We start from the raw sequence: 25,129 nt of genomic DNA on the forward strand, positions 1-25,129 counted from the left end.
AAATACTATAAAGACAACAGGGTGAATGTTCAGGAGTGGACAATGAGCACCCAGACCCGAATTCAACTGAGAATTTTTAGCTGGACTTAGAAAGGGCTGTTTACTCACAAACTTAGTGGCAACCTGACTGAGCTTGAACAGTTTTGCAGAGAAGAATTGGTAATATTGGAGATGTGCTAACTGAGATCTGTCCACACAGGAGTAACATTGCAGCTGTGGTCAAAGATGTATCCACTAAAAACTGACTTCAACATGGTTATTCCATAGACAGTCACTTATTTTACATTTCACTTATGGATTGAATCTACCCCTGAAATGTCACTGACTAAACCGGGTCTGTAAGGTGAAGTTCAAACACTGACACTCCAGCGTCCAAGCTTCAGTGAATGCATCTACATACAGTGTTAGAGTGCAAGTGAAAACAGCATTAGACAACTGTGCAAATAGGAGCAGCCAGTCAGTTGTGCATCCTCTCCATAAACATCAGTTGACGTACACACACAGACACACCTTAAAGCGTTAACAGAAGCTGAGCTTTAGTTTGTGGCTTCCAGCTGTTTGTAGGAATATTTCCTCTGAGTTTGTTAAATACCTGCAGCAGGATCCAAATCAACATGTCCAAATCAAGAAAGTTGCACACATTTACTGCAGTATCTTAATAAATTACATGTAAATATACATTATTCCAGAAAAAACACACTGTGTACTGGACTTCAGACATGTGAGCTGTCACACAAAGTCAAGTTCATCAGCTACATTTAAATCACTAGTTAGTGCTAAAGCTGCTGGATATTATTTTCCTGTAAAAGTCTGACCTGTTCGGTAAAATCAGAATATTTTTCTCTCATATAAATTTTTTTTTTATTCGGAGATGTTTCTATTGCACAGCAATAAATTTTGCTGGATTTTGGTTAATTTTTTTTGTGAACGTTCTTAAGAAACATTTTTAACATTTCTTTTTTTTTTCTCACCGAAAAACGTTCAGAGATTTCCCAAAAAATGTTGAAAATGTGGGCATCAGAAGTTTCACTATGAAAATATTCCCCCCACCCACATTTTCAAACAGGACAACATGATGTTTAATGGAATATCTCGGTACAGAGGAACATTTCCAGCAACCATCACTCCTGTGTTCTAATGCTACATTGTGTTAGCTAATGGTGCTGAAAGGCTAACTGATGTATAGAAAACTCTTGTGCAGTTATGTTAGCACATGAAGAAAGGTGAATTTTCATGGAAAACATAAAATTGTGTGGGCAACACCAAATTTTTTAACAGTAGTGCATTTAAATTTTTTCTAGAGTTATTTTATTCTTATTTTTTTCATTATTCCGAGAGTGACACTACATTTTTTTATGCTGTGGCCAATAAAGCTATTTCTGATTCTAAAAAGGAAACTAAAATTAATAAACTCTCATGTTGACATAGTGTTTAAGTGCAACAACTACTGAACAGAACTCCAGATATTCAGTTGTGCTTTTTGTCATTTCTGTTCACTGATGACCTCAAAGTTTGACAAAATGCATCTCCACCTCACCTGAAGCTGCTAACTGCAGGCTGCAGAGAATAAAAACAGTCAAATTGTGCAGCCTGGTGTCTGTGTTGTGTGTCTGGGAGGGACAAGCTGAGGCGCACTAATGACTTGTGACTTTGTGGGTAAAACAAGGGCGGAGCGAACAGCGAACCTGAGTGTTTTAGCTGCAGCGCGGATTTAAAGGGAGACAAACCTCGTGTTTCCTGCAGTTCCTTCGCTTCACTTTCAGTCCTCCTCCAACTCTGATTTCTGCTCCACGACCCTGGAAGCTGGAAACGGACAGAAAGCTGCAGAAACCCGGCTGAAAGGACCATGGTTCCCTTCGTGTTGGTCCTCCTCCTGGTTCCACATGTGTTGCTCAGCTCGACGCGTAAGTACCAAACTTCTCCAGACGGACAGATTCACCTCCTTCCTGTCGGGGCAGGAAGATGGTTTGTTCTGTTAGGGTTAGAAATAAGTTCATTAGAGTCGTTTACAAGTTTCACCTCCAGCGGTTATCACGACCCAGTCTAGAATAATTAGAAATAATGCGCTCTAAATCATGTTTAACCACAAATAACTCTTCTTCTTCTTCTTCTTCTTCTAAGATGTTTTCCAGAAAAGCCTGAAACATTTTCTAGAAGATGGACATATAGATATAATTTCAGTATTTTATCCTGTAATCCCAGCTGGCAGGAAACGTTTCCAAAACATTAGTTAGCATCACCTTCAAGTTGTAATTTTTTTTATTAAAGAAAATGTTTTCATGAGATGTTCAAAGAACATTCTAAGAATATTTTAATCATCTGCAATGTTCCTCTAAAGTTAATATTATGTTTTAATCTTAACATCCAGAGGAACAGGTTATGTTAAATAATTCCTACAAGGTCTGAATGTTCTCAAACCAACGTTCAAAAAATGTTCTCCAGATGTTCTTGAAGATTTTTAGTAAACGTGAGATACTAACAGAGGTGGAGCGTTCCATCTGCAATGTTCTCAGGGTGTTTTATGGATGTTCTTGAGGAACATTCTCCAAGCATTCTTTTAAATCAACATTCAAAAATGTTCTCCAAATGTTATCGAGGCCTGAGATGATTTTTATAAAATGTTTCTTTAATGTTATATCTTCACAAAGACAGAACTTTCTGTCCACAGTGGATGTTTTGTGGGAGTTCTTGAGGGAACATGTAGAACGTTCCCCGTAAAGCATTCTTACAATGTTTTATGATAGAACGCTTTTTAAAACACCACAAAAAAAATCCTCGAATAATTTTATAAATGCTCCTGTAGCGTCACATATCCTCACAGGTGGAACGTTCTGTCTGAAATGGATGTTTTGGAGATGTTCTTGAAGGAAACCGTTATAGAACGTTCTCCTGTAAAGCATCCTGACAATGTTCCATGAGAACAAAGGAAGGAGGTTTTCAAATCAACATTTAAAAAATGTTTTCCAGATGATTTTTAGTCATCAGACATCCTGCCTTTAAGAAGGTCAGGAGTTAAAAGAAAATGTCCTGTTGAAACGTAAACTTAGCAGAGTTTCTACAGAACGTTTTTGGAACAAAAAAATAGACAGGGATAGCAGTAAAGCTTGATTAGAGCTCAAAGATTGATTAGTCATCTCAATCATTAATGTTATCAACAGCTATTCTGCTAAATAGTTATTTAGTTTTGCTTTATAAAGAAAAAAGTCAATTCTTTATTTCCAGCTTCTTAAATGGGAATATTTTCAGGTTTACTTTATTCTTTATGACAGTAAATGGAATATCTTTAGTTTGTTGACAAAACAAGACACTGATCGACACTTTTCACTGCATTCTGACATTTTATTGGCCAAACAAGTAACTAATTAATCAACAGGTTATGACACGACGATGAAAATACTCAGCTGGAGCTCTGACTTTCTGGATGAAGTAAATGTGCTTGTGTTTAGTCAAGAAAATCCAGTAGTGTCCAAAATCTTTGATGCCCAAATAACAAGAATATCATGTAAAACATCATGTAAAACACCATAATGCTGTTTATTTCAGAAAACCTTGTTCAATATTACAGAAATCCTGGGGAGTCATTCGATTACATTAGACTGCAGGCTTAAAGCATCATTGAATTATACCCTAATTGTATGATTTTCCATTAAAATAAATCCGTGTGCGATCATTAGGTGTGACTTTGTACCTAATAGTGGATTAGACGGAGAACAAGCCCTATTACAATGGAGCTGATGAGATAAATTGAAACCATCAGCGCTGTTGCATGAAGCTAATGTGAATCCAGCAGCAGGCGGAGATGAATTATCATACAGCTGAGAAATGATCTGCACATAACCTCTTTATGTGTGCTGAAAAAACACATTATACTCATAATTAGCATTATGTTTAATGCGACTCCCACTCACTGAGACCCAGAGGTGAATCCTCGCTCCTCTCATTACTCATATCTGCACTGTAAAACAAAGTCCTGTAAGAAAAAGGAGGAAATCTGACAGCAGTTTTGACAGAAAGCAATTCTGTTAAAAAATGGGAGGAGACTGTACAAATATAATGTTCAGAGCTGTAAAAAAAAAAAGTCAAAATTTACTGCAAATATCCCAAAAATAACGATTTTTATTTTTTTAATTGCAGTAATATACATTAAATAAATATGGAAATGGTGCATTTTTTTAAACATGCACTGAAAAAGAACTTATTATTCTTTGTGAAAATACAGATTATTTATGTGGACATTATTTACAGTTTTGGCCTTTTGTTTTTCTTGTGTCAAGATATAAAAAAAATTCTGTCATTATTCTGGATTTTATCTGTAATAACAGCAAATATCTTTAAAATAATGATATATTTGTGAATTTAAATACAGTTTTAAAAAGGGGGATTTTATCATTAAACATTGTATAAGAATGAATTACCATTTATACAAATTAAAGCACAAAAAATCTAAAATTTTCTATGATCTTTACAAATTTGTACCAGTAAGAAAATGTGGAAAATCTGTAAAATAATAATTTTTTAAAAAAAAACATTCACCATTTTTTAATCTGTAGTGAATATAATTTTTCTTTTAAAAACAGAAAAATGTAATTATAATAATTCTGTTTGCTGATTTTAAATACTGTTTGAAAATAGCAGTCAAATGTTTTATTTTAAAAAAATACTATTTAAAAAATACAGATTTTCAGCCTTGTTGACAGTGTTGACCTATTTTTTGTTGGTTAGCGTGTAAATTGTTACTCTTTTTATTGTGATTTTATTTGTCACAAGTCATCTTTAACAAAACAGGGAAAATTTGTACAATTACAGTAAAATATTTTTAACAATACAGTTAAACACACTAAAATTTTTTTTTTTTTACAGTGTATGCACATTTCTTACTTAGAATACATGTTGCTAAATCTGCAGAGGCTTCAACAACATAGTGACACACATGTTGGACAGTTTATCCACCGCCCACATGCAGCAAATGTAAATCATTTCTGCACTTTAACTAACGTATCTGTGATTAGAATTAGACCAGCTGTAACAAACACACAGCAGAGGGGTTTTAGGGGCATCAATCATCAGGGCCAACTTTATTCCTCAGAGGGGTCGCGGGATCGAAAAGCATTCAGGGGTTTTACCGACAAACTGGGTTGACCTTTCTGAACGATTCTACCGAAGCTCCATCAATCTGCTTCATTATTGGGTCATAAATATGTGCTGAGCTGCTGCTGCTGCTGCTCTGTTGTGGTGCAACGATGCTGCTGCTGCTGTAAATACTGCATCTGATGCTGCTGCTAATGCTCTGCATCGCACACAGACACGGTTTCTAATTTTGGGCCACAGATTCTAACTTTTAATGATTTCTTGTTAGAGAAGTTGCAATTTCACCTCAGGCTCTTCTGTGACATGAAGAGAAGTGAAGAGCTCGTTTTTTCACTGCAATATGAAACACTTCACCTCTGTGGAAACAGCACAGCCATCCCTAGAAGAAGACAGAAGTCAAATTTATTTTGTGCAGAGAAAATGAAGCTAAAATGCCATAAATAATAAGAAAACAAAAAATTCTTTGACTTTACCAAAAAATAAATAAAATGGAATTGACATGTACAGGTGTTAGATATACTAGAAAACGTGGTGATTCTATATACTTTAGATATTTTGCTGCTTATATTTTCAATTTGTTGGTCTGTGTAATCTGCAGTACAGCCGAGAAATCTCAGAATTTTCCTCACTGGACTGTTTGTCACACCTTGTCATTAATAACTTCATGTTTGTGCAACATTTTAGTTTTTATTGCAGCATCTGGTCCGAGCAAATGCTTTATTTTTTGGCTAATTTTAAAATAACGCAAATAAAACCAAGTGATTTTTAGCTAAACATCGTGATTTTAAGCTGAAATTTGGTTACAATCCAACATCATGTCACAGATAATAGTTTAAAAATCTGCAGATTGTTTCCAATAAATTCTGGGGTTTGTTCAACTTATCCTGCCTTCTTAAACCTCCTGGTGGGGTTTGGGGGTTTAGAGGGTAAACTGCTTTAATTCTAGCTTGATTTAAACGGTTGTTTTGTGCGTTTATCCCCCAGATGTAGCAGTGATCTCCCCTCAGGATCCGGTCCTGCGTATCGGCTCCAGCCTGACGGCCTCCTGCTCGCTGAGCCCCGATCTCGGCCTCCACGCCTCCACCTTGTTCTGGACGCTCAACGGTCTTCGTCTGTCCGGCAGCAGCTACAGCGTGGTTTCCTCCGGCGTCCTGAGCGTCACCCTGCACCGCCTGAACGGATCCCAGCAGCAGTCTGGAGACAACCTGGTGTGTCACGGAGCAGATGGCCGCGTCCTGGCAGGCTCCTGTCTCTACGTGGGCAGTGAGTGGAGGCTTTTTGAGTCATACTGGGATGTCTCACTTTATCCTGGTTTATGAGGTGACAAGACAGGCCGACTGTCAGGGCTTTGAAGGGGTGACAGTGTGCATAATATGAAAATAATGAATGTCTTTTCAAATAAGTGACGCTACAGATGCAGGGATGAAGCAGTGTGCTGTCAGAATGAGCTAACTGGTGTTTGAAAGCAGTAATAGTGACTTTTTGTTTGAGTAATAATAAATATCTATATAAAGAGCTTACACAGTGCATACATAGGGCAGAGGTGAACAAATAGAGTTTTTTATTATGGAATTATTGTTATTATTATTGTTTTTCTTTTTCTTTTAATATTATATCTTAATACCTTGTAAAACTGTTTGTTTTATTTTGTTATTTAATTATTTGTTCTTAAGCACATTGAGTCTGCGCTTGTCGTATGAAATGTGCTATATAAATAAATGTGACTTGACTTGACTTGACTTAACATGAATCGATACAACCACACTAGATAAAATACTTAAAGAACCAAAAATGTCATACCCAAGTAATGCATAAAATTAAGTGGAATAAATTAAAATAAAGGGTAAAACAATAAACACAAAGCTAGAAGTAATAGAAGTAATAATGATGTAGGTAAATATGTAAATAAAAGGTTAAATATTGCAATCGTATGAAATAAATAAAAATGTAAACTAAATAAGGCAATTGAAATAGAAATAAAATAGTAATACATGGTTGGTTTACAAATATACACAAAAACAAATTTATATCCCATATTTACACCAACAACTTCTATACATGCTACACACATCATTTACCGTAAATAGATCATGAGTTTATAAATAAACTAATTTTAAGAACAGAGAACACAGAAAATGTAATAAATGAAACTGCAGCTGATGCTCTTATTTTGGTAAGGCCAGTTTATTAATACAGCACATTTCACACACAAAGGTAATTCAGAGTGCATTAAAATGATTAAAAAGGAAGAAAAACAGAAAAAATCTAACTAAATGAACAGAAACAATAAATGATTAAAAGAAAAAGTGTAAAATTAAAAACTGTGGGACAAAATCAGTCTTAAACACGGTTACATCAAATCTAACTTTGATTTGGTGGATTGGAACTGATTCCAGCAGCATATTAGATTGAAGCTATTTGTTTCTGCTCTGGACTCTGGGCTCCACTAACTGACCAGCTGCTGCAGATCTGACAGGCTTCAGCAAACATATTTCTAAATTACATTTAGCCCTGCACATTCACAGACTTATAAAGATTAAGCAGAGCTTGAAATTGATTTTTTTTTCTTTGTGGCTAGAAGTCATTGCCGGGATCTAAGAATTGGACTGATGCGTTCTCTCTTTTTTGACGTTTTTCAGTTTTCCAGCAGCAGCATTTTGAACAGGTTGTGAATGTCTAACGGTGTTATTAGGGAGGAGTGCTTTACAGTAGTTCACTCTACAAGAAATAAATGCATGAATGGGGTTTTCGAAAGCTTGCTTTGACAAAAACTCATTTTAGCTGTTTTTTTTAAGAAGCCAGAATATTGATTTGACTTGCAGCTTCAGTGTGGCTGCTCAAATTTAGACCCTCATCAATGGATATACCAAGATTTTGCATATTTTCTTCCCCCTTTATTGCCAAAACAATATATTTCAGCTTTAGCTTTATTAATTATGTCAGTTTTGTCACATCTAGTTGTTCATCTTCTCAATGCACAAACATAGCAAGTGGCACAATCAGCAGCTCCATAGCGGATACGGACTGTCTGAAAATGTAAAACAGGCTGGTTGTATTCATTTCTTAAGAAAAATATCTCAGTTCTTTCAATGAATCAAATCATTTTAAAGAGGGAATGCAAAAGCTGATGATCCCCTGTATAAATTTCACCCTCCCAACACAACATCCGAGTTCTTTTTGGACAAAATTCTGTTGTTTAAATCATTAAGGAGCCTCGGTGACAAGTGTGTGACGCATCCTGATCCTCCCACTGACAGAGTGTGTGTATGAATGCTCTTTTCATCTGATTATTGTCTGCTCGGTGGAATGAACGCCTGCAGAGTTTAGCATTATGCTCAGAATTAAGGAAATGAAATCATCACCGTGTTTGGTTTCAGTATGTGTGCACCTTTAAAGGTCTGTTTTCTTTCTGAAGTGCCTCCAGAGAAGCCGGTCAACTTGACCTGTTTGTCTCGCAACACGAAGGACTTGAGCTGCAGGTGGAGCGTCGGCGGCCCGGGCGAGACCCACATCCGAACCAAATACACCCTCAAGTACAAACTGAGGTGAGCGTCCTCAGAGCTGCTGCAGGCGATCAGCTCGTCCAGCGTCGCTCAGGTAGACGAGCAACAAACGGAGCGGCTGTAGGTGCATTTAGCAATGCAAACAGCTGCAGGAAGTTGCTTTTCTGGGGTGCAAATGTGAATCCGTTTGCGTTTCCAGAACAAAAATTTGATTCTGTGATTGTGTTTACGTGCAGGTGGCATGGAAAGGAGAAGGAGTGTGAGGATTACGGCTCAGGAGAGCAGCGTTACTCCTGCTACATCCCCCACAACATCGCCCTCTTCACCCCCTACCAGATCTGGGTGGAGGCGACCAATCAGCTGGGCTCGGCCACCTCTGACATCACCACCCTGGACATCCTGGATGTAGGTGAGTGAGGGAAGATTGACTCAAGATGTACGTTCTTTGTTTTCCGTAGGTTAATCAACACAACTATTACCTCTTTTATCTCCTACATTTGTTTGTGATCTCCTGCATATGTCTCACACACTCCTCCTGCACAGAGAGGTTTAGTTTTTATGGTTTCCTCTGTCCAAGCTGCTGCTGCTGCCGCATTATGAGTTCAGGCTGCCGCTCTCCTACATAAACTGCTCCGTCGTAAAAGTTAACTGCAGCGGATGCCTCTCAGGTGAAGCTCCACGGATTTCTGAAATGGCTTGTGATGTTCCTCGAGTTTTATCCGGCCCTCGTGTCAGAGAAAGTCTCAGGGCCTCCAGCGAATTTTAAATGCGGCGTTTATTACGAGCACCCGAGCATCCTTCCTCCGTTAATGGTCCCAGATATCTGGGAGGCTGTGAGTGGGCTGCAGGAGAAGGAGGTGATGCCATGTGTATGATGCATTATGCTGCCACAATAACAACAACAAGCTCTGAGAATATTTGTTCTGGCTTTAGTTTTCCTCTTGTTTTTTTTTCCCTTGATCTGAACAAATAAAGTGCGTCAGCTGACAGACAGCGTCACATTCCGGCAGCGAAGGAGGTCAGAAACAGGAAGGCCTTTTTACAAGACGTTTAATAAGCTCTTTATCTTCTCTTCCGTCTTTTTCTTCTTCAAAGCACTACTTTGATGCGGTAGGTAGGTAGGTAGGACGGTAGATGGTTTATTTAATGCTGCTCTCACGGGAAGCACAGTCTGACCTGAACCAAAGCCTGCAGCCAGCTGGGCAGCAGGTGAAGACCCACCAACACCAAAAGAAAATGTTTAAATGTTCCACTTGGTGATTATTCTAATGGAAAGTTATGAACTCTGTATAAACAACACGAGCATGTTCGAAGCAGATGGACTTCTGGAGAATAATTGCTGGAAAGTTCATTCCTTTGCATCATTGAGTGCTGTAATTATTGCTGGCTGTTCTTGTAGATGTGGATGACACTAATGCACGTGTCAACCAATTAGGAATAGTGCCGTGGAAATATTGCTTGTTCGCTTAGATAACGAGCTAAACACTTTGGTGGTTTGTTGGTAAATTTATTCCTTGGCAACAAGGAAAAGACATAAACAGAAGCTTCTTTATAACATGACGGTGAACACAAAACTTGTTCCCACCGACTAGATTCAAAAATAACTCCATATGGTCCGATTTCTGCACCGTAAAGAAACTTGAAGGCTGTGCTTCCAAACTGCATGCTTTTCTCTGATGTCCATCATGCAGCTGCCCTTACAGAGTTCATACTGTTCCATGCAGAATGCAAACGACTGCTTCTCCTACTTCAACCTGTGGTGTGAAACTAGCTGCCGTCTGTTTCTGTAGCTTGTTTATATAATGTAACTATGCAGAGGATTGTGATGCAGAATGACCAGAACAACAGGCTGGCTTACAAACCAGATGTAGTAGGACGTCCAGGCATTGTTGGCATAAATGTGATGTACTAACTCTTTTCCTTGGCGTTCTGTATTTAGTATAGCTGTATGAATATTGGAACTCTCGCTAAATCCCACTTTTGAAAGACAAAACAGCTTCTAGGATAAGAAACGGCATAAGTCTGTGGCTTAGTTTGTCCCATATATTAGATGAGAATGCAGCTTCTTTAGACTTTCCTCAGAAGACCTGCTGTATCTTTGCTCTTTGTGCTGTAAACCTGCTGTTTTCTAACTCTGTAGCGTTCGTCCTTCCCCCTGCAGTGACCACCGATCCTCCTGCCAACGTTCAGGTGAGCCGAGTGGGCGACCTGGACGACCAGCTGACGGTCCGCTGGTCCAGCCCCCCCGAGCTCAAGGACGTCCTGTTTCAGGCCAAATATCAGATCCGCTACAGGCTGGAGGACAGCGCAGACTGGAAGGTGCTGTACGCATCCAAACACCTTCTCATAAACTTGCAGAACAGAAGCAAACGCTCTTGATCTGTGGCTGCTGCAGGAATATTTCAGCTGCAGCATCGACTGATCCGTTAAACGATGAACACTAAAGTTTTCCTGCTGCTTTTCTCCCCTCTTACTTTCATTACAAAGCAAAGCTCACTCCTGCCTAAAACCCTCAACTGCTGCTAGCGATTTATAGCTGGTAAATTTTGAAACGCGGCTTTGATCCAAACTGCAGAAGTGGAGCTTTTAGAAACCGTTACTCCTTCAAACTGCTTCTTTGATGTTTTCTGGCTAAAGCTTCTTATTATTTCTGCTCTCTGTATGTACGTAGAGTATGAGTCTGGATTCTGGATGCTCTATTGAATGAGAGGATTAAGCAAATAATATCTAAATGCATTTGGAGCCACTAACATCCCGACTACATTCAAGAGGGAAGCAGAACAAAGTCAGAAATAGTGATTATAAAATATCCTTTTAATCCGTGCTACAGATTTGTGTAGAATTGTGCAAACATCTTAGGCACTAAAAGTAAAGTGAGGACGCTTTCAAAACTAATGCTGTAATATGTTTTTCTATAAAACTCGGCATGTAAGGGGATTTTAAAATAAGTAAACAGCCAGGTGGTCGCAGATGAACCAGAGTTCATTGTGATTTTAATGAATAATAGATTTTTGTGATAACAAAAACTAATTCTATGCAAAAGGAGGAACAGAAAACAGTGGATGCTACTCAGAAAAAAGAATTTAATATAAACAAAAACAGCACTTCTACCTGTGTATTGGCTATGTCTACTTAGCCCTGCTGGTTATGGATAGCTGTTCGACAGTTTTGACGTGTACTCAACCTTAAATAAACACACGGATTCTTAAGAGTTGAAATAATCTCAATCATTTATCATCAATCTTTACCCGTGACTAAAACTTGTTCATAAACAAAATAATAAAACACAACAAGTCGAGCACAATCGAAAACTGTCTGCCTCTGTGTTTGTGTCCAACAACACCTGAACCAAATCATACAATCACTTCGATCCCTTCATTGGCCCCAGGCCGCCAGCCTCAGGTAAAGGAATACAACCCCCTGGGGTCTTGGGTGAGAAATTACAAAACCAAAACAAAATGAAATATGGCTCCTACAACCTGGAATGTTTAAATCTGTATTTACAAGAATAAAATAAGATAGTCAAAAATACTATCAAATAATAACAAATACTTGGCTACATAAATGAATATGAAGTTATTTTTGTTGAACTTTTCTAACCGATTGAACAGGTTTGCCAACATGTACCACAAAAATGAAATCATCTGGAGTTTCAAAATCGTTCTCGAAATATAACTAATAGAACTTAAACTACTTCTATAAATGTCCGCATTTTTTGCTATAAAAACATCAGGCGAATCATCAATAATCAAGCAGAAATTGTTCTAAAACATGGATTCTGACAAGTTAAATTCCTACACTGCTGTATCTGTGCTCACTCACCAGAAACAGAACACACTGTGTGCTTTCGTCCGTTCATACGTTGAGATCAGGCCTCTGTTTGGGTCGAATCATCCTTCTTCTTGTCGCTGATCGTTGTTTTGAGGCAGGCGTAAACTAACCGTGACGTCACCCGTTGGTTTCAGCGCCGAGAAAATGAAGCCCCGGATTTTGCTACTTCCTGGTCGCCATTTTGGATTTTTTTGGAGCCAGTGACGTAAAAAGCGTCATCAAACAGACTGGACCGGAGAGCAACTAGGGGCAGGATTGGCTGAGGACTCTCTTATCCCGCCCACATTTTACCGCAGAGGCTTCTGTTGCTGTCTATCAAGTATAGCCACGCCCCCTGGCTCCGCCAACTTTAACGATTTATTTAAAATTCAGTATTGATTTATTTTAAGATCGGCCACCTGATCTCTCATTTTGACCATGAAAACTAACGGGAAAAAAATCCTGAGCCGTAGAACATCAGTCTATCAAATTTTATTTTTTCCAAAAATGAATTGGGGTCTATGGAGAAAAAGCTTTTTGGAGCCAACCCTAGCGGACGGCGTGATATTGTAAGCTTTTGACACTTCGAGGTTGGCTTCAATTCTGGAGCCAGATGCTACGTCCACTATATAAACATTTTATGTTTTGAAGTCATTTTAAAGCTCCAGAATGATGTCGATGCCTCTCAGTGTGAATCTAAACATCTGAAAGGCATCAAACTTTTGCACCAGACTGTATAAAATTATTGCTGCAGATATTTTTAGTTTCATGACTTTGTGGCTTCTCCTACAGAGCTCTGTCGTTTCCTCTCTCAGGTGGTGGACGATGTCGGTAATCTGACGTCATGCCGGCTGGCGGGTCTCCAGCCTGGAACTGTCTATTTTGTCCAGGTGAGGTGCAACCCGGTCGGCATCTTTGGCTCCAGGAAGGCTGGAATCTGGAGCGACTGGAGCCACCCGACTGCCGCCTCCACGCCCAGCAGTGGTACGTGCTTTACAGAGGACATGACACCTCCAAACAACACCAGAACATCCGGGATTCTTTGTCCTAAGTCTATCTTTTACATTTAAGTAAAATCCATCAGTCAGAATCTGTCTTTTTGGAGACCGTATAAGCAAAATAGTTCTTTTGTTTTCTTGACAGGAAACATAAAACCAACCAAACTAGAACTGAAGTCTTTCCTTGGTGCCCACAAATCTTGACCATCCTTTCCTCTCTAATAATCAACCTTTCACTGCTAATTGAAGTCAGAAAAACATCGTTCTTTATCCACATCTGGAACAAAAACACCCAAACCGCATGTGACCCAGAAGAAACTAAACATCAATAGCCCAGATACCTCGATAGGGATCTCCCAGCAGAGGATTAGAAGGAACAGCAGAGAGCCGCGGGGACATTTGATAGATTTTCGTCGTCAGCTTCAAAGATTGATCAAGTTAAAAAGCTGCTCGTCTGTCTGCGGCACACGAAGACCCTATAAAGGCTGAGTGGAAGCAGGTTGGGGAGCAGATAATGAGTTACATAGGTTATGTGGCAGTTAGTCCCCCAGAGGGAGGAAGTTGTTATCAGGCTCTGCTGTTTGACATGAAGAATTGATTGTGGCAGATGGCAGAATTCACCACAAGAAGCCAAATGTGGGACGTCGCCTCCACAGTGAAGGACTTTAAACCGGGAAGCATGTCTACAGAATCAGTTTGGGAAAATTAAATAGCATGAATCATCACAAATGTTCACTGAGGAGCTCATTTTTCCCTCCAAGTTAATGAGACATGCAGAATTTTCAACGTTAAATTTATTTTTAATGTGGAACCAGAGCATGTGAAAGGAAGAGACTGATGTCTGCTATAAAAACTGTGAAATTGTACCAGATATTTCCCACTACTTTTGATATTTTATGGTGTACACATTAATTAGTTGAATAGAAATCCACCTCTGGCACTGCTGTGAGGTTGTACAACATTTGATGGCAAATTTGGAATTTTTATGTCTCCAAAATGCCACCAGAAGTCATTTTTTATTCCTCAATTGATCAAACAACAATATTTGCTTTAGAACAATCTATGATAGAAAATATAGTCTCATTGAGTTCATATTTTCCATGACTTGAGGGATTTGGTGTTATGAAACATACAAAGGTTCACGGCCTTCATGTAAAGCCAGTCCTACACATAACGCTCTAAAGCCTCTTCGTGCATATATTGGAATAATAAATGATCCGTATTTTTCATGTCATCACTGAATGTACAGTTACTTTTCTTCATTCCTTTTTTCAAAATAAACTTTCAAAAATCCCCCGAGAAACAAATCAAATGATAAAAACAAGCAAACAGAAATGGGCCAAAATCAGTTTTATTGGCCAGGTTTGTGAACACATTCAAGAAATCTGGCTCTGGTGTTTCCTTTGCTTTTGTAAAGTAAAGGACACGTGCACTAAAACAAAGACAACAGGTAAAAAGGAAACCCCAAATGTTTACTCTGTACAACGATAAATATGCGTAAAATAGCATCTTTAGAAGGATTAAGATTTTTAGTGCAATATTACAGTGAACCAAAGTTTAATAGATGATGAGCAAAGAGCAGCATTTGTTGTTTTTTAAAGGGGTTATTGTGTTGTTTTTTTTATTGTATGGTGCTCACAACAGCATAAATCCACTTAATGTATTCATGTAATGTTATAAACTGCCAGTAAAGGAGAAACACGTCAGTCCCCTCTGTGCTGACACATCACCTCCTAAGCAGTCTGATCCATACAGCTCCTCGACCATCACTCGTCCTGAGGGTAACCTTGACGCTGTTCTCGCATCCTCCCCCTTCTGTCTCCCCCTCTTCCTTCTCCTCGACCCCCCTGCCCTGCCCTCCATCCTCCCAGAGCGGCAGCTGAGCGGCTCTTGCGATCCGAAGCCCGGCCAGCAGAACTCCACCCTGCGGCGGGAGCTCAAGCAGTTCTTCGGCTGGGTCCGGAAGCACGCGTACGGCTGCAGCGGCATGTCCATCAAGCTGTACGACCAGTGGAGGGTGTGGCTGCAGAAATCGCACAAAGCGCGCAACCAGGTAGGTAAGCGCAACCTCCCTCCGTCTCCCAACACACAAACTGCTGCATCAGTGTCCTGATCCGGATCTCTGACCCTGTCTTTGTTGTGCCATATGGTCAGAGAGGGGGCGTTCTTCTCTTGAGTTGGATCTGGGAAGTTTCAGTCTTTATGATCAGGTCAGAATGTGCGGTTTAGACTTTACAGGCCCTAGAAGCTGGAGCATAAAAGTGGATGCGCTCTCAGTCGAGCACTCTGATTTTATTACATATTTTAATGAGGGGACTTCTGATCTTCAGCTGATGACCACAACAAAGAGAAACGAACATGTAAATGCAATTAACAGCCCAATGTTATGTGTTCCTTTTGTTTTCTCTTGGCGTGAGGATCCCCTTTCAGAAGAATAACTCAGGCCAAATGGCACACAAAAGCCTCAGGATCCTCTTTTGTGTTGACGTGACTTTGCTGTTCACGTCCTCCGGCCGCTCAGTCCTTGAACTCGCAGAAACCTTCAGTCTACCTGACTCAATTAGCTCAGCAGTCTCTGGATTTTTTCGGGGCTTTGTCGCATGAATAATGTCTTTGTTCACAAAGTGTGACAGGTTCCCATTGATTACTTGGAGAGAAAGGAAGTGGGGGGCTGGGAGAGCTCCATGGAGAATAAGAAAGAGATGATGCAAAGAGAGGCACGGAGGGAGAAGTGTCAGCCGAGCAGAGCGGCGGCGGTGATTAGAGGAGATAACGGGGCTTTTCTTTCTGAATTACCCCAGTAAGAACCATCTGCTTTTGTCTTTCAGATTCTACAAGACGATAACTCATAGCCGAGGCGCCCGGCACCGCTGTGGTGTTTTAATTCGAGAGCAGCATCCAGAAACTCTGATGTTCCAGAGGGGTCCAGGCCACGGGAGAGATCCAGCTGCTGCAGCATTCAGTCGTACAGGCCTGAATTTATAAAGGGCTCGGATGGGAGATAACTTTTTATCTGCCATTTCCGCTGCCCAAATCCATTGGTTAGATCTGTTAGCAGGCAACTAAAAACACTCAGGCCATCAGTAACTGCAAGTTTATTCTCAAAAGTTAATTTAACACTTCAAATTTTCACATTAATACAAGATAAACACTTGTTCTTCAAGCAAATCTAATCGCCTGAAATTATCATTTTTATAACAGTTTATGGCTCATTATCCGCAGATTATCTCATCACTAGGAGCCGAACAGTTCAGGGAGAAAGAAATGAATCTGCAGCATTGTTAACGGCCAGTAATCAAACATGAAGCATGACTTACAGATTTACCTAAACAGATGCTGGTTTGAGTAATGAAATCCCTGGATGTACATACTGTCCTGTACTGCTCAGACTGTAACTGCTTTTATTTTTGTACCTGCATATTTAAGGGAATGTTGAGTCTTTTTAACTTATATTCTTATACTGTGTATAATGTAAAGAGCAGCATATGTTGGTTAGAAGTAAATCTGGTCTTGTAAAGTGTCTTTATTTTAAAAAAAATACAATTTACCACAAAGATAGCTGGATGAGCATCTTCAGATTCAGCTTTCAAGGAAGTTTCATCACAGAACAAGCAGATTTTTTTCTTGTTTCCCCTCTTTTTTTCTTTTTGTTTTCTGCTGAGCCATGCATTAACACAAACTACACGAGTCCGGATAGAAACACACAGAATGCGAAGAGCCCCCTCGGTGGAATAAGACTGCAGCAGTGAGCAGGGTGGAGCCGGGGGGGAGATCGATACATGCAGCCGAGGAGTCCAAGATGGAAGTTGCAGCAGCAGAGCGGAGTGGAACCCGTCAGCTCGACTCGTCTCGTGATGCGGGCGAAGCAAGGCCCTCTGGGAATGGGGCTGTCAATCACACTCCTCTGAATCATACTTAAAGTCCTGCATGATTTCACTCAGAGCCTCTTTGGTCTTGATGATCCTGGACGAGGAGAGAACACAGACGAATGTGTTTGGAAAGTAGATTAGTATATCTGAATAGTTGGTCTGATAAATTAAGTAAGCACACGAGCCTCTGAGCAGTTCTACTGACTGACTGACTGAGCGGTCAGCGGGGAGCTAACGCAGTAAATGGAGGGGTGGTAATAGCTGCTCTTACTCGTGCTTGATCTCCTGAATATTTTCTTGACAGCCCTCGTCCTCGGGGTGATCCTGGGCCCGCTGCCTGGCCAGCTGCAGCTTGGCTGTCTGTTGAGAGGGCACATCAGATAACATTTATGCAAACCACTCATCAGGCGAGGATGGAGGCAGAGACGGAGGATCAGCTCCGAGATAACGGCAGCTTTATGGCATTACCGGAAAAAGGAGGAATTGATATTATAGACGAATGTAAAAAATGTAATACAAAAGTTCAAAGCTTCACTTCTGAACACCAGATGTACAAAATGCAGATGCTGGAGAATGCAGGACACAGCGAGGCGGTGATGTTTTATCACCGATCTGATCCAAACTATTAAACGACTTGAAAAAGAGACACTAAGACGTCAGTGAATGATTTAAACTGGACTGAATTAGTGTCTGCTCTCCAGTCGACGCTCAAAGCCCCAAATATTTCCTCTGTGCGCAGTTTTTTCTCCATTAAAACATTTAGAACTTGAAGTGCCATCAATAAAGAGAATTGTTTGCTCTTAACATGACAGTGGGTCAATCTGCTTTAAGCTGGAGAACAGTGACGGGATGTTTTTCATAAGAACTCTGCCTCCTTGTGGTGAAACAGTGGAGTTATATCAAACATTAAAGACGACCTGTGAACTTCACAGAGGACTGAAAGCATGACTTTGAATCACAAATTTAGAATATCATTAATCCTGGCAGGTTATGAAACAGACATTACTATAACCGGTTTATAAGTAATACTAATATTAATTAAAGATACAAATGATTAGAAAGTGAATTTATAGATCAGTAAAACACAAATTTACTCAGTCTTTGTGACAGATTAGTGAATTTAGCTGTTAATCAGTTTGACGCAGCCGTTTTCTTCAGTTTTTTATAATCTTGTTGAAATCAGATTTCATTTTCTTTCCAGTATTCAACTTAAAATCAAATAGAAATCACCCTGCAACCATTTGCATGTCTTTTCAGTCTCTACACTAAGACGATTGTGTGCATTTACAATACTCTATAGATGAAGGCAGAGGTATCAAGCTCATTTTAGTTCAGGGGCACATTTAGCCAAATTTGATCTCAAGTGAGCCGAACCAGTTAAATCATTGCATAAAAATAAGGAATTATCTTTGTATAAAACATTATGACCAACCTGATTTGCTTAGAAAAATAAATAAAATGTCAACAACATTATGTCTAAGTTTATCATTTACATATTACAACCTACAGATCACAGTGGATATTAAAAGGCACAAAACATTTAGTCACAGGTATCTGGAACTGAACAATATAGTATTTAACTTTATGGTCAAAATGACAAAAGTCAGATAAAAGAAGACAAAAAAAAATCAACAAAAACAAGACAAAATTTTACAAAAATCAGATTGAAAATGACAAAAGAACAATGATCAATGTAGTATTTTACTTTATGATCAAAACAACCTGTCATGGTCTTGAAATTCTTTTAAATTTATAATTGTACAAATTTGCAATTTGCAGTGAATGTCTTCTCTGTAATATTTACACTTTACAAAGTTGGCCCGCAAGTCAGATTGGACCTTCTGGCGGCCGGTTTTGGCCCGTGGACCTCATGTTTGACACCCCTGGATTAAGTCTACACCTTCTTTTTTTGGACAGGCAGCCAGTGTACGTAGTTTAAATGTGTCGGTAAAATAAAAGGTCCACTGCTCGGCCAATGCAGTTAAATCAAAACACACGGTCATGTATGATTGCATAAATTCCTCGTATCTTTAACACTGCTGTCTTCTGGATTTCATATTGTAAAATACGAACCACATATAGTGTTTACCTACCAGTTCAAGTTTCTGCTTCTCTTTGCTCTGCAGCTTCTCAATGTGCTCAGAAAGGTCTGGTCTGTCAAGGTCGTGGTGCAGCTTCCCCTTGATCTCCAGCACTTCCTTGGAGATGCCGCAGAAGGCCTGCGTTATCTCATGGACCAGCTGCCTGTAGTGGTCAAAGTCATACTGGGGTCCTGTCCTCAAGTAGGCCTCGTGTCCTCTGGAAGGCATTCAGCAGCCAAAACAAGAAGAGAAACAAAAGCAGAACCCAATGAGACACGCTTGTCCCCCTCCTCTGTGTATGTGTTTAGTAGGGACTGACCAAGAATCGGCCCGGCTGATTATCAAAGAGGATATTCTGCTTTTTTCTGATAAGCAGTACAGTTAATTTTATCAACTACTTTGACTCTGATGCAGCTGTCTCTCTCTCTCTCTTTCTTTGGTCTCAAGCAATGCTCCATCCACAGCACTTCCTAACTGACTGAACGTCATAAGCAACAGCCAATCAACGTTGAAAGCTACAGTTTGCATACAGGGATAGATGAGTACATTTGTGCAGAGCTGTATGTCAAAGGTGACATGGCAGATGCTGCAGAAGTTGTAAGAAACACTGCAACCTTAAACAAGTATGCTCAGTTTCCCCGTTACAGTCAGTGCAACTGGAACTTACTTTGCTGACATCATGAAGCTAAGGCTATCAAGAGTCTTGCTGTAGCAGAGTCAGGCTCGTGGCTAACACTAGCTGGAGTATCCGCAACATCTTTCTAAAGGAAGATTAAATTTAACAATCTGCTCTAAATGACAGATGTGTCTTTGTAGAAGAGACACAACCTGGATAAACTGAACAAGAAGCGCAGCGATCGAAATCAGCTCCTGTCACAGCAACTAAGGCTATGCTAACAGCTAGCAGATAGGTTAGGAGGTGGCACCAGATTATCCTGAAACTGTGTCTCGAAAACAATAACTCGTGATGTTTTAAGACACAGACTTTAGTAGGTAATAAAAGTGGCAGAACAGTGAAGGATTAAGGAAACAGAAACTGCAGGAAACAAACTGTTCGATCTCACAGTAAACAGAGGATTGTTCCTATTTAAGCATATTCATTGAAGTAATCTAATTATGAGTGGCAGGTATCCAGCAATCACAAGCTGTTCATATTATACTGATTAAATGTATATTGGTTCTAAATATGTGTTGTGGGTCCTCCTTCATAACCAATAATGATATGAATATTGGTATCTTCCCTGAGAAAACCATATCGATCGACCCCTAGTGCTTTGAATGATGTAATGATGAAGTCATTTCACAGCAGCATTATGACTCGAGTCAAACTTACTCTTCAAAGAGCCGATAGGTCTCAACCCGCTCAGACTGAAGATGGTAAAACCTCTGGATCAGGGCTTTAAAGTCTGTAGGGACCTAGCAAAAGGAAAGAAAGTTGACAGAAAGCATCAGGAAGGAAGCGTTAACTTATTGCAGTGGTGTTGCCAAGTTAGGGAGCTTGAAACTGGAGGTCTGATGAACAGCCCAGGATCTCTTTTCTTTTGTTTTTTTTGCCCTACAAATTGGTCAGAAATCTGAAAAGTGGAAATGTTCTAAAATACTATTGTATGATACATAAATACAAATTAAAGCTATGGTAATAAAAGTCATGTATTTCTTATCACTAAAGGGGGAAGCAGAGGAGAAGCAAAATATAATTTAAAATCAAATATAGAAAAAAAGACAGAGGTCAAGAGGAAAGAAATAGTCCAAAAAAGTCAATAAGACAAAAAAAAATCTACAAAAACATCTTTATACAAAGAGAAGCTTGAGAAGAGACTTTTAGGACGATACTGCCATCATAAACTGTGGACCTGCAGAAAAAAAGTCAGTACATCTAGTTTTAATTGTGGAACTCAAATCATATTTCAATTAGCTTCAGTCAAGTCAATTTGTAGATGCAAAACACAGCTCAGAGCAACACTACACTTTATGACTTCCAGGCAGCAGATTTGCTTTCATTATTATTAGTTATTATTAGATATTTGGACTATGGAGTTACGAAATTGTCTTCTCCTGGACTACTTAAAGGTTCAGACCAGGCGTGAACTAACCGTGACGTCACCCGTTGGTTTCAACGCCGAGAAAATGAAGCCCCGGATTTTGCTACTTCCTGGTCGCCATTTTGGATTTTTTGGAGCCAGTGACGTAAAAAGCGTCGTCAAACAGACTGGACCGGAGAGCAACTTGGGGCAGGATTGGCTGAGGACTCTCTTATCCCGCCCACATTTTACCGCAGAGGCTTCTGTTGCTGTCTATCAGGTATAGCCACGCCCCCTGGCTCCGCCAACTTTAACGATTTATTTAAAATTCAGTATTGATTTATTTTAAGATCGGCCACCTGATCTCTCATTTTGACCATGAAAACTAACGGGAAAAAATCCTGAGCTGTAGAAAATCAGTCTATCAAATTTTATTTTTTCCAAAAATGAATTGGGGTCTATGGAGAAAAAGCTTTTTGGAGCCAACCCTAGCAGACGACGTGATATTGCAAGTTTTTGACACTTCCGGGTTGGCTTCAATTCTGGAGCCAGATGCTACGTCCATTATATATACAGTCTATGGTTCAGACACTCATTTAGTCTTGAAAGAACTCTTAATTTAATCTTAAAACTTGCATTAATAATAACCTATACACCAATCTTATTCCAGCTTGGAGCTACAATCTGGCAAACCTCTCACTTAGTACTTCTCAAACATCTGTCACAACTTTATATATGATTATCACTGCAAATCATCACAAATAAGACTAATTTCAAGTCACATAGAGTTTGACAACCACTGTTAAAGCTGCCTGCTCTCTCTGTGATGTTAATGTGGAACCTGAGCTGAACATAGAAAGAAAGTGTGATGAGTTCACTTTGGCTGGAGGACAGTTTCCCACATTTATATCAACTTTACTTTGAAATAACTTCACAATAGTACCATAAATCTAAATATTTCTGTAGTCGGCAAAGCCCCCTACGTTCCAAAATCCTCACATCTCCTCAGACATATTGTATTACCGGCAAATTAACCCATGAATGCTGCATAACTATCATTAAAATACTAGTAGCAATAACCAAGTTTCATTATTAATGCCAGTATTATTTCTTACTTTTTCTAATCAAGTTTTATTTGAGCTCATTCTTCTTTGAATTACTATGTCTGCAAATGTAATGTACTTATATCTTATTGCTATTCTCTGAGGGGCTGCATTTATTCTCAGGTTAGTGTAATTTTTCAGAGTAATATCTGGCACAAGAATGTCCTTCAGCATTGACAAGCTGCACTTTTTGCCATATTTTAAATCATTGCATTATCACATATGTTCACTTATGTGCAATATTATATAAGCATATATCAGTTACACTACTGTTTTTATAATTCTTGCTGCACAAAATAAGCTATCCATACAACAAAAAGCTGTATCACTGTTTTCATTTATTTCACTCCTACATATTATTTTTCTATTTGCACTTTTTTAAAATAGTATTTTAAAAAAAAATCTTGCCTGATTTTGTAAATGTATTGGCATGATGACTCATTAGCTTTGTTTTACAATAAATTAATTCTCTTCAATTCTATTTAATCTTTACTAATAGTTAATGAATATCCTATTTTAAATTTAACGCCAATACATAAGAAAACACTGTTATATAGTTAAAGCCTTGCAAATGTATTTACCTGTATCATTATTCTATAATTTGGATTTTTACGTAGTATAGGATAATAGTTAATTTATTATTTCAAAAGCTGTAAACATCAGATTATTCATGTAAACAATATATACAAACATAAACAACACTTTGTTGCATAACACTTGACTGGTTGTAGTTAGTGTTTATGAGGAGAAAATAAAATAAATACATGATTACGGCTCATCTGCTTCAGCTACTGTAAACTTAAAGCAGCATTAATTGTTATTATTGTTATAGCTACAACTTCAGCTTCACCTGCTAAGTTTCTATTAGCTTCTTTTAGCTTAGCACGTGTGAAGCCTTGAGCCTCCAAAAACGTTAAACACTAAAATAAAATATCATGTACTCACCATTGTAAGCCGTTTTGAAACACTGTTGTTGAGTTTATGAGGTTTGTAACAGCAGCATGTTTAAATTTAACAAAAACAGCGCGTTGTTTTGTCTCTGTGTGATTCAGCAGCAGCCTCTCTGCACTTCCTCACTCAAATCAGCACATGCGCAGTGCGAAACGCGGGCTTTCAAAATAAAAGTCCTGCAACTTCTGTGCAGAAAAGTGACCCCGTTTCATAAATAAAGCTTAAACGTGTTACATTTCTTTACTACAGTTTTGATTAAGAGTGATTTAATACTCACTAAGCATAATACAAGCCCATTCATGCACTAATTATATACATACAGACTCTGGTCCAGATAAAATAAATCTAAAGAGCCTACTATTTGTTTAATAATCTGGTGAAAATCTTGTTATTTTATAATTGTGCAGGTTTTGTATTTCGTTAAAGCTCTGAGATTATTTCAGGTCATGTTTATATTGTAAAGATGACAATAAAGTGCACAAGATTTAGCCTATTTGTTCCATGAAATCACATAACAGTGAGTAGATTGTATGTTTTCAGCTATCAGTTCGACCAGATGAAGATTAAAGTGAAGCACAAAACTTACATTTTGTCTAAGAACTATTACAGCAAAAATACATAAAAAAACATTCTGTCTGTTAGTCTTTCATCAAAAACCTGATTATGCCTCATACATCAGAATTGAAAATAAAAATGATGAAGTTCTAAAATTAAACAGAATATTCATGCAGATATGTATAAAGCAGCAATAGGTTTACGCTAGCAGTGTGTATTAATGTTAACTAAGGTGTGTTTTCAGTGCTGGTGGTCGAGTAGTCTGATAATCTGGGTTAAAAGCTGTTGCTCTCTATGGTAGCATCAAATCAGAGTTTATGAAGAGCCAACACTTGCACAGTAAAGGTTAAGCCTTAACTGCAATAAAAGTTTAAACATCTTCAACTCCATAAGAACTGAACAAACTGATGATATTGTTTTAGCAATATCGTAAGAGTTTTATTTTGAAATTCCATTATGCCTCCAGCAGCTGACTGTTATTAAAAACTCCATTGGCAACCCTTCTTTTTCTATTTAAAGTGCATTATTAATGTTTGTTTACAATAATACATGGAGTGATGTTTTATAAGCATCACATCTGGGGTTAATTATTCCAGAAATCTTTCTTGGCAAACTTTTATTAGTGACCTATATTTTGAAAACACTTTTCAGAACTGGAGTTACATGGTGCACTAAATATAAAAAGCATTAGAAAGCAGCAATAAAACATTAAAGGAAGACAATGAAACATGACAAAAGATGGTTAAAGAGAGCAATAACAAAGCATTAGAAAAGAGATAAAATGCTCTTCAGACGTCTGTCAGCACTGGTGGGTTTTAAAATCTTTTTGAACTGACCCATTGGAGCTTGTTCCAGAGTGTTGGGGTTAAAGCAGAAAAAGCACGATTCCCTTTTGTTCTAAGCCCGGACTGTGGGCTTTACAACAGTAATTCATTTGCTGATCTGAGGGATCTTGGTGTAGAATAAAGTGTTAAAGTTCTGAGATGTAGCTCAGAGCCAGACAATGTAGAGATTTAAAAACAATCAAAGGAATCTTAAATTGGATTCTGTACCAAATGGTTTGGCATGTTCCTTGAGGTGAATGTTCTGATTCAATTCTATGCTGTTTAGGAAAACAAACAAACCAAACCTGTTAAAAAAATTGTGAAAA

The 25,129-nt window shown here is 38.8% G+C and overlaps 2 protein-coding genes across 3 annotated transcripts; one reads left to right on the forward strand and one right to left on the reverse strand.

Annotated features, from left to right (window-relative positions):
- Positions 1 to 1,683: 1,683 nt before the first annotated feature.
- On the forward strand, positions 1,684 to 16,664 carry crlf1b (cytokine receptor-like factor 1b). Of its 2 annotated transcripts, XM_051947066.1 has the most exons (8): positions 1,684 to 1,904; positions 6,073 to 6,351; positions 8,504 to 8,633; positions 8,828 to 9,000; positions 10,753 to 10,910; positions 13,217 to 13,385; positions 15,271 to 15,452; positions 16,228 to 16,664. In XM_051947066.1, exons 1-8 carry the CDS (start codon positions 1,847 to 1,849, stop codon positions 16,249 to 16,251), a joined length of 1,173 nt encoding a protein of 390 aa, XP_051803026.1. In that variant the 5' UTR covers positions 1,684 to 1,846; the 3' UTR covers positions 16,252 to 16,664. The 2 variants fall into 2 exon arrangements, with proteins under 2 accessions (XP_051803026.1, XP_022061515.1); XM_022205823.2 differs by lacking the exon at positions 16,228 to 16,664 and having other exon boundaries at positions 15,271 to 15,710.
- On the reverse strand, positions 16,478 to 23,579 carry rex1bd (required for excision 1-B domain containing). The gene is made up of 5 exons (XM_022205003.2): positions 23,419 to 23,579; positions 20,683 to 20,765; positions 19,362 to 19,566; positions 17,540 to 17,628; positions 16,478 to 17,362 (listed from the first exon to the last, which is right to left on the reverse strand). Exons 1-5 carry the CDS (start codon positions 23,419 to 23,421, stop codon positions 17,290 to 17,292), a joined length of 453 nt encoding a protein of 150 aa, XP_022060695.2. The 5' UTR covers positions 23,422 to 23,579; the 3' UTR covers positions 16,478 to 17,289.
- Positions 23,580 to 25,129: the final 1,550 nt, after the last annotated feature.

The sequence above is a fragment of the Acanthochromis polyacanthus genome, chromosome 4, assembly GCF_021347895.1.
Source record: "Acanthochromis polyacanthus isolate Apoly-LR-REF ecotype Palm Island chromosome 4, KAUST_Apoly_ChrSc, whole genome shotgun sequence".
Classification (NCBI taxonomy): domain Eukaryota; kingdom Metazoa; phylum Chordata; class Actinopteri; family Pomacentridae; genus Acanthochromis; species Acanthochromis polyacanthus.

Bases quoted from the DNA above. Each gene is read 5' to 3' on its own strand.
- crlf1b (XM_022205823.2), top strand. From the start codon at position 1,847: ATGGTTCCCTTCGTGTTGGTCCTCCTCCTGGTTCCACATGTGTTGCTC. The intron at 1,905-6,072 runs GTAAGTACCAAA...TTTATCCCCCAG, and splicing joins TGTGTTGCTCAGCTCGACGC to ATGTAGCAGTGATCTCCCCT. The intron at 8,634-8,827 runs GTGAGCGTCCTC...GTTTACGTGCAG, and splicing joins ACCCTCAAGTACAAACTGAG to GTGGCATGGAAAGGAGAAGG.
- rex1bd (XM_022205003.2), bottom strand. The intron at 17,629-19,361 runs GTAGGTAAACAC...CCCTCTCAACAG, and splicing joins AGAAGCAGAAACTTGAACTG to ACAGCCAAGCTGCAGCTGGC. The intron at 17,363-17,539 runs GTAAGAGCAGCT...CTCCTCGTCCAG, and splicing joins ATTCAGGAGATCAAGCACGA to GATCATCAAGACCAAAGAGG.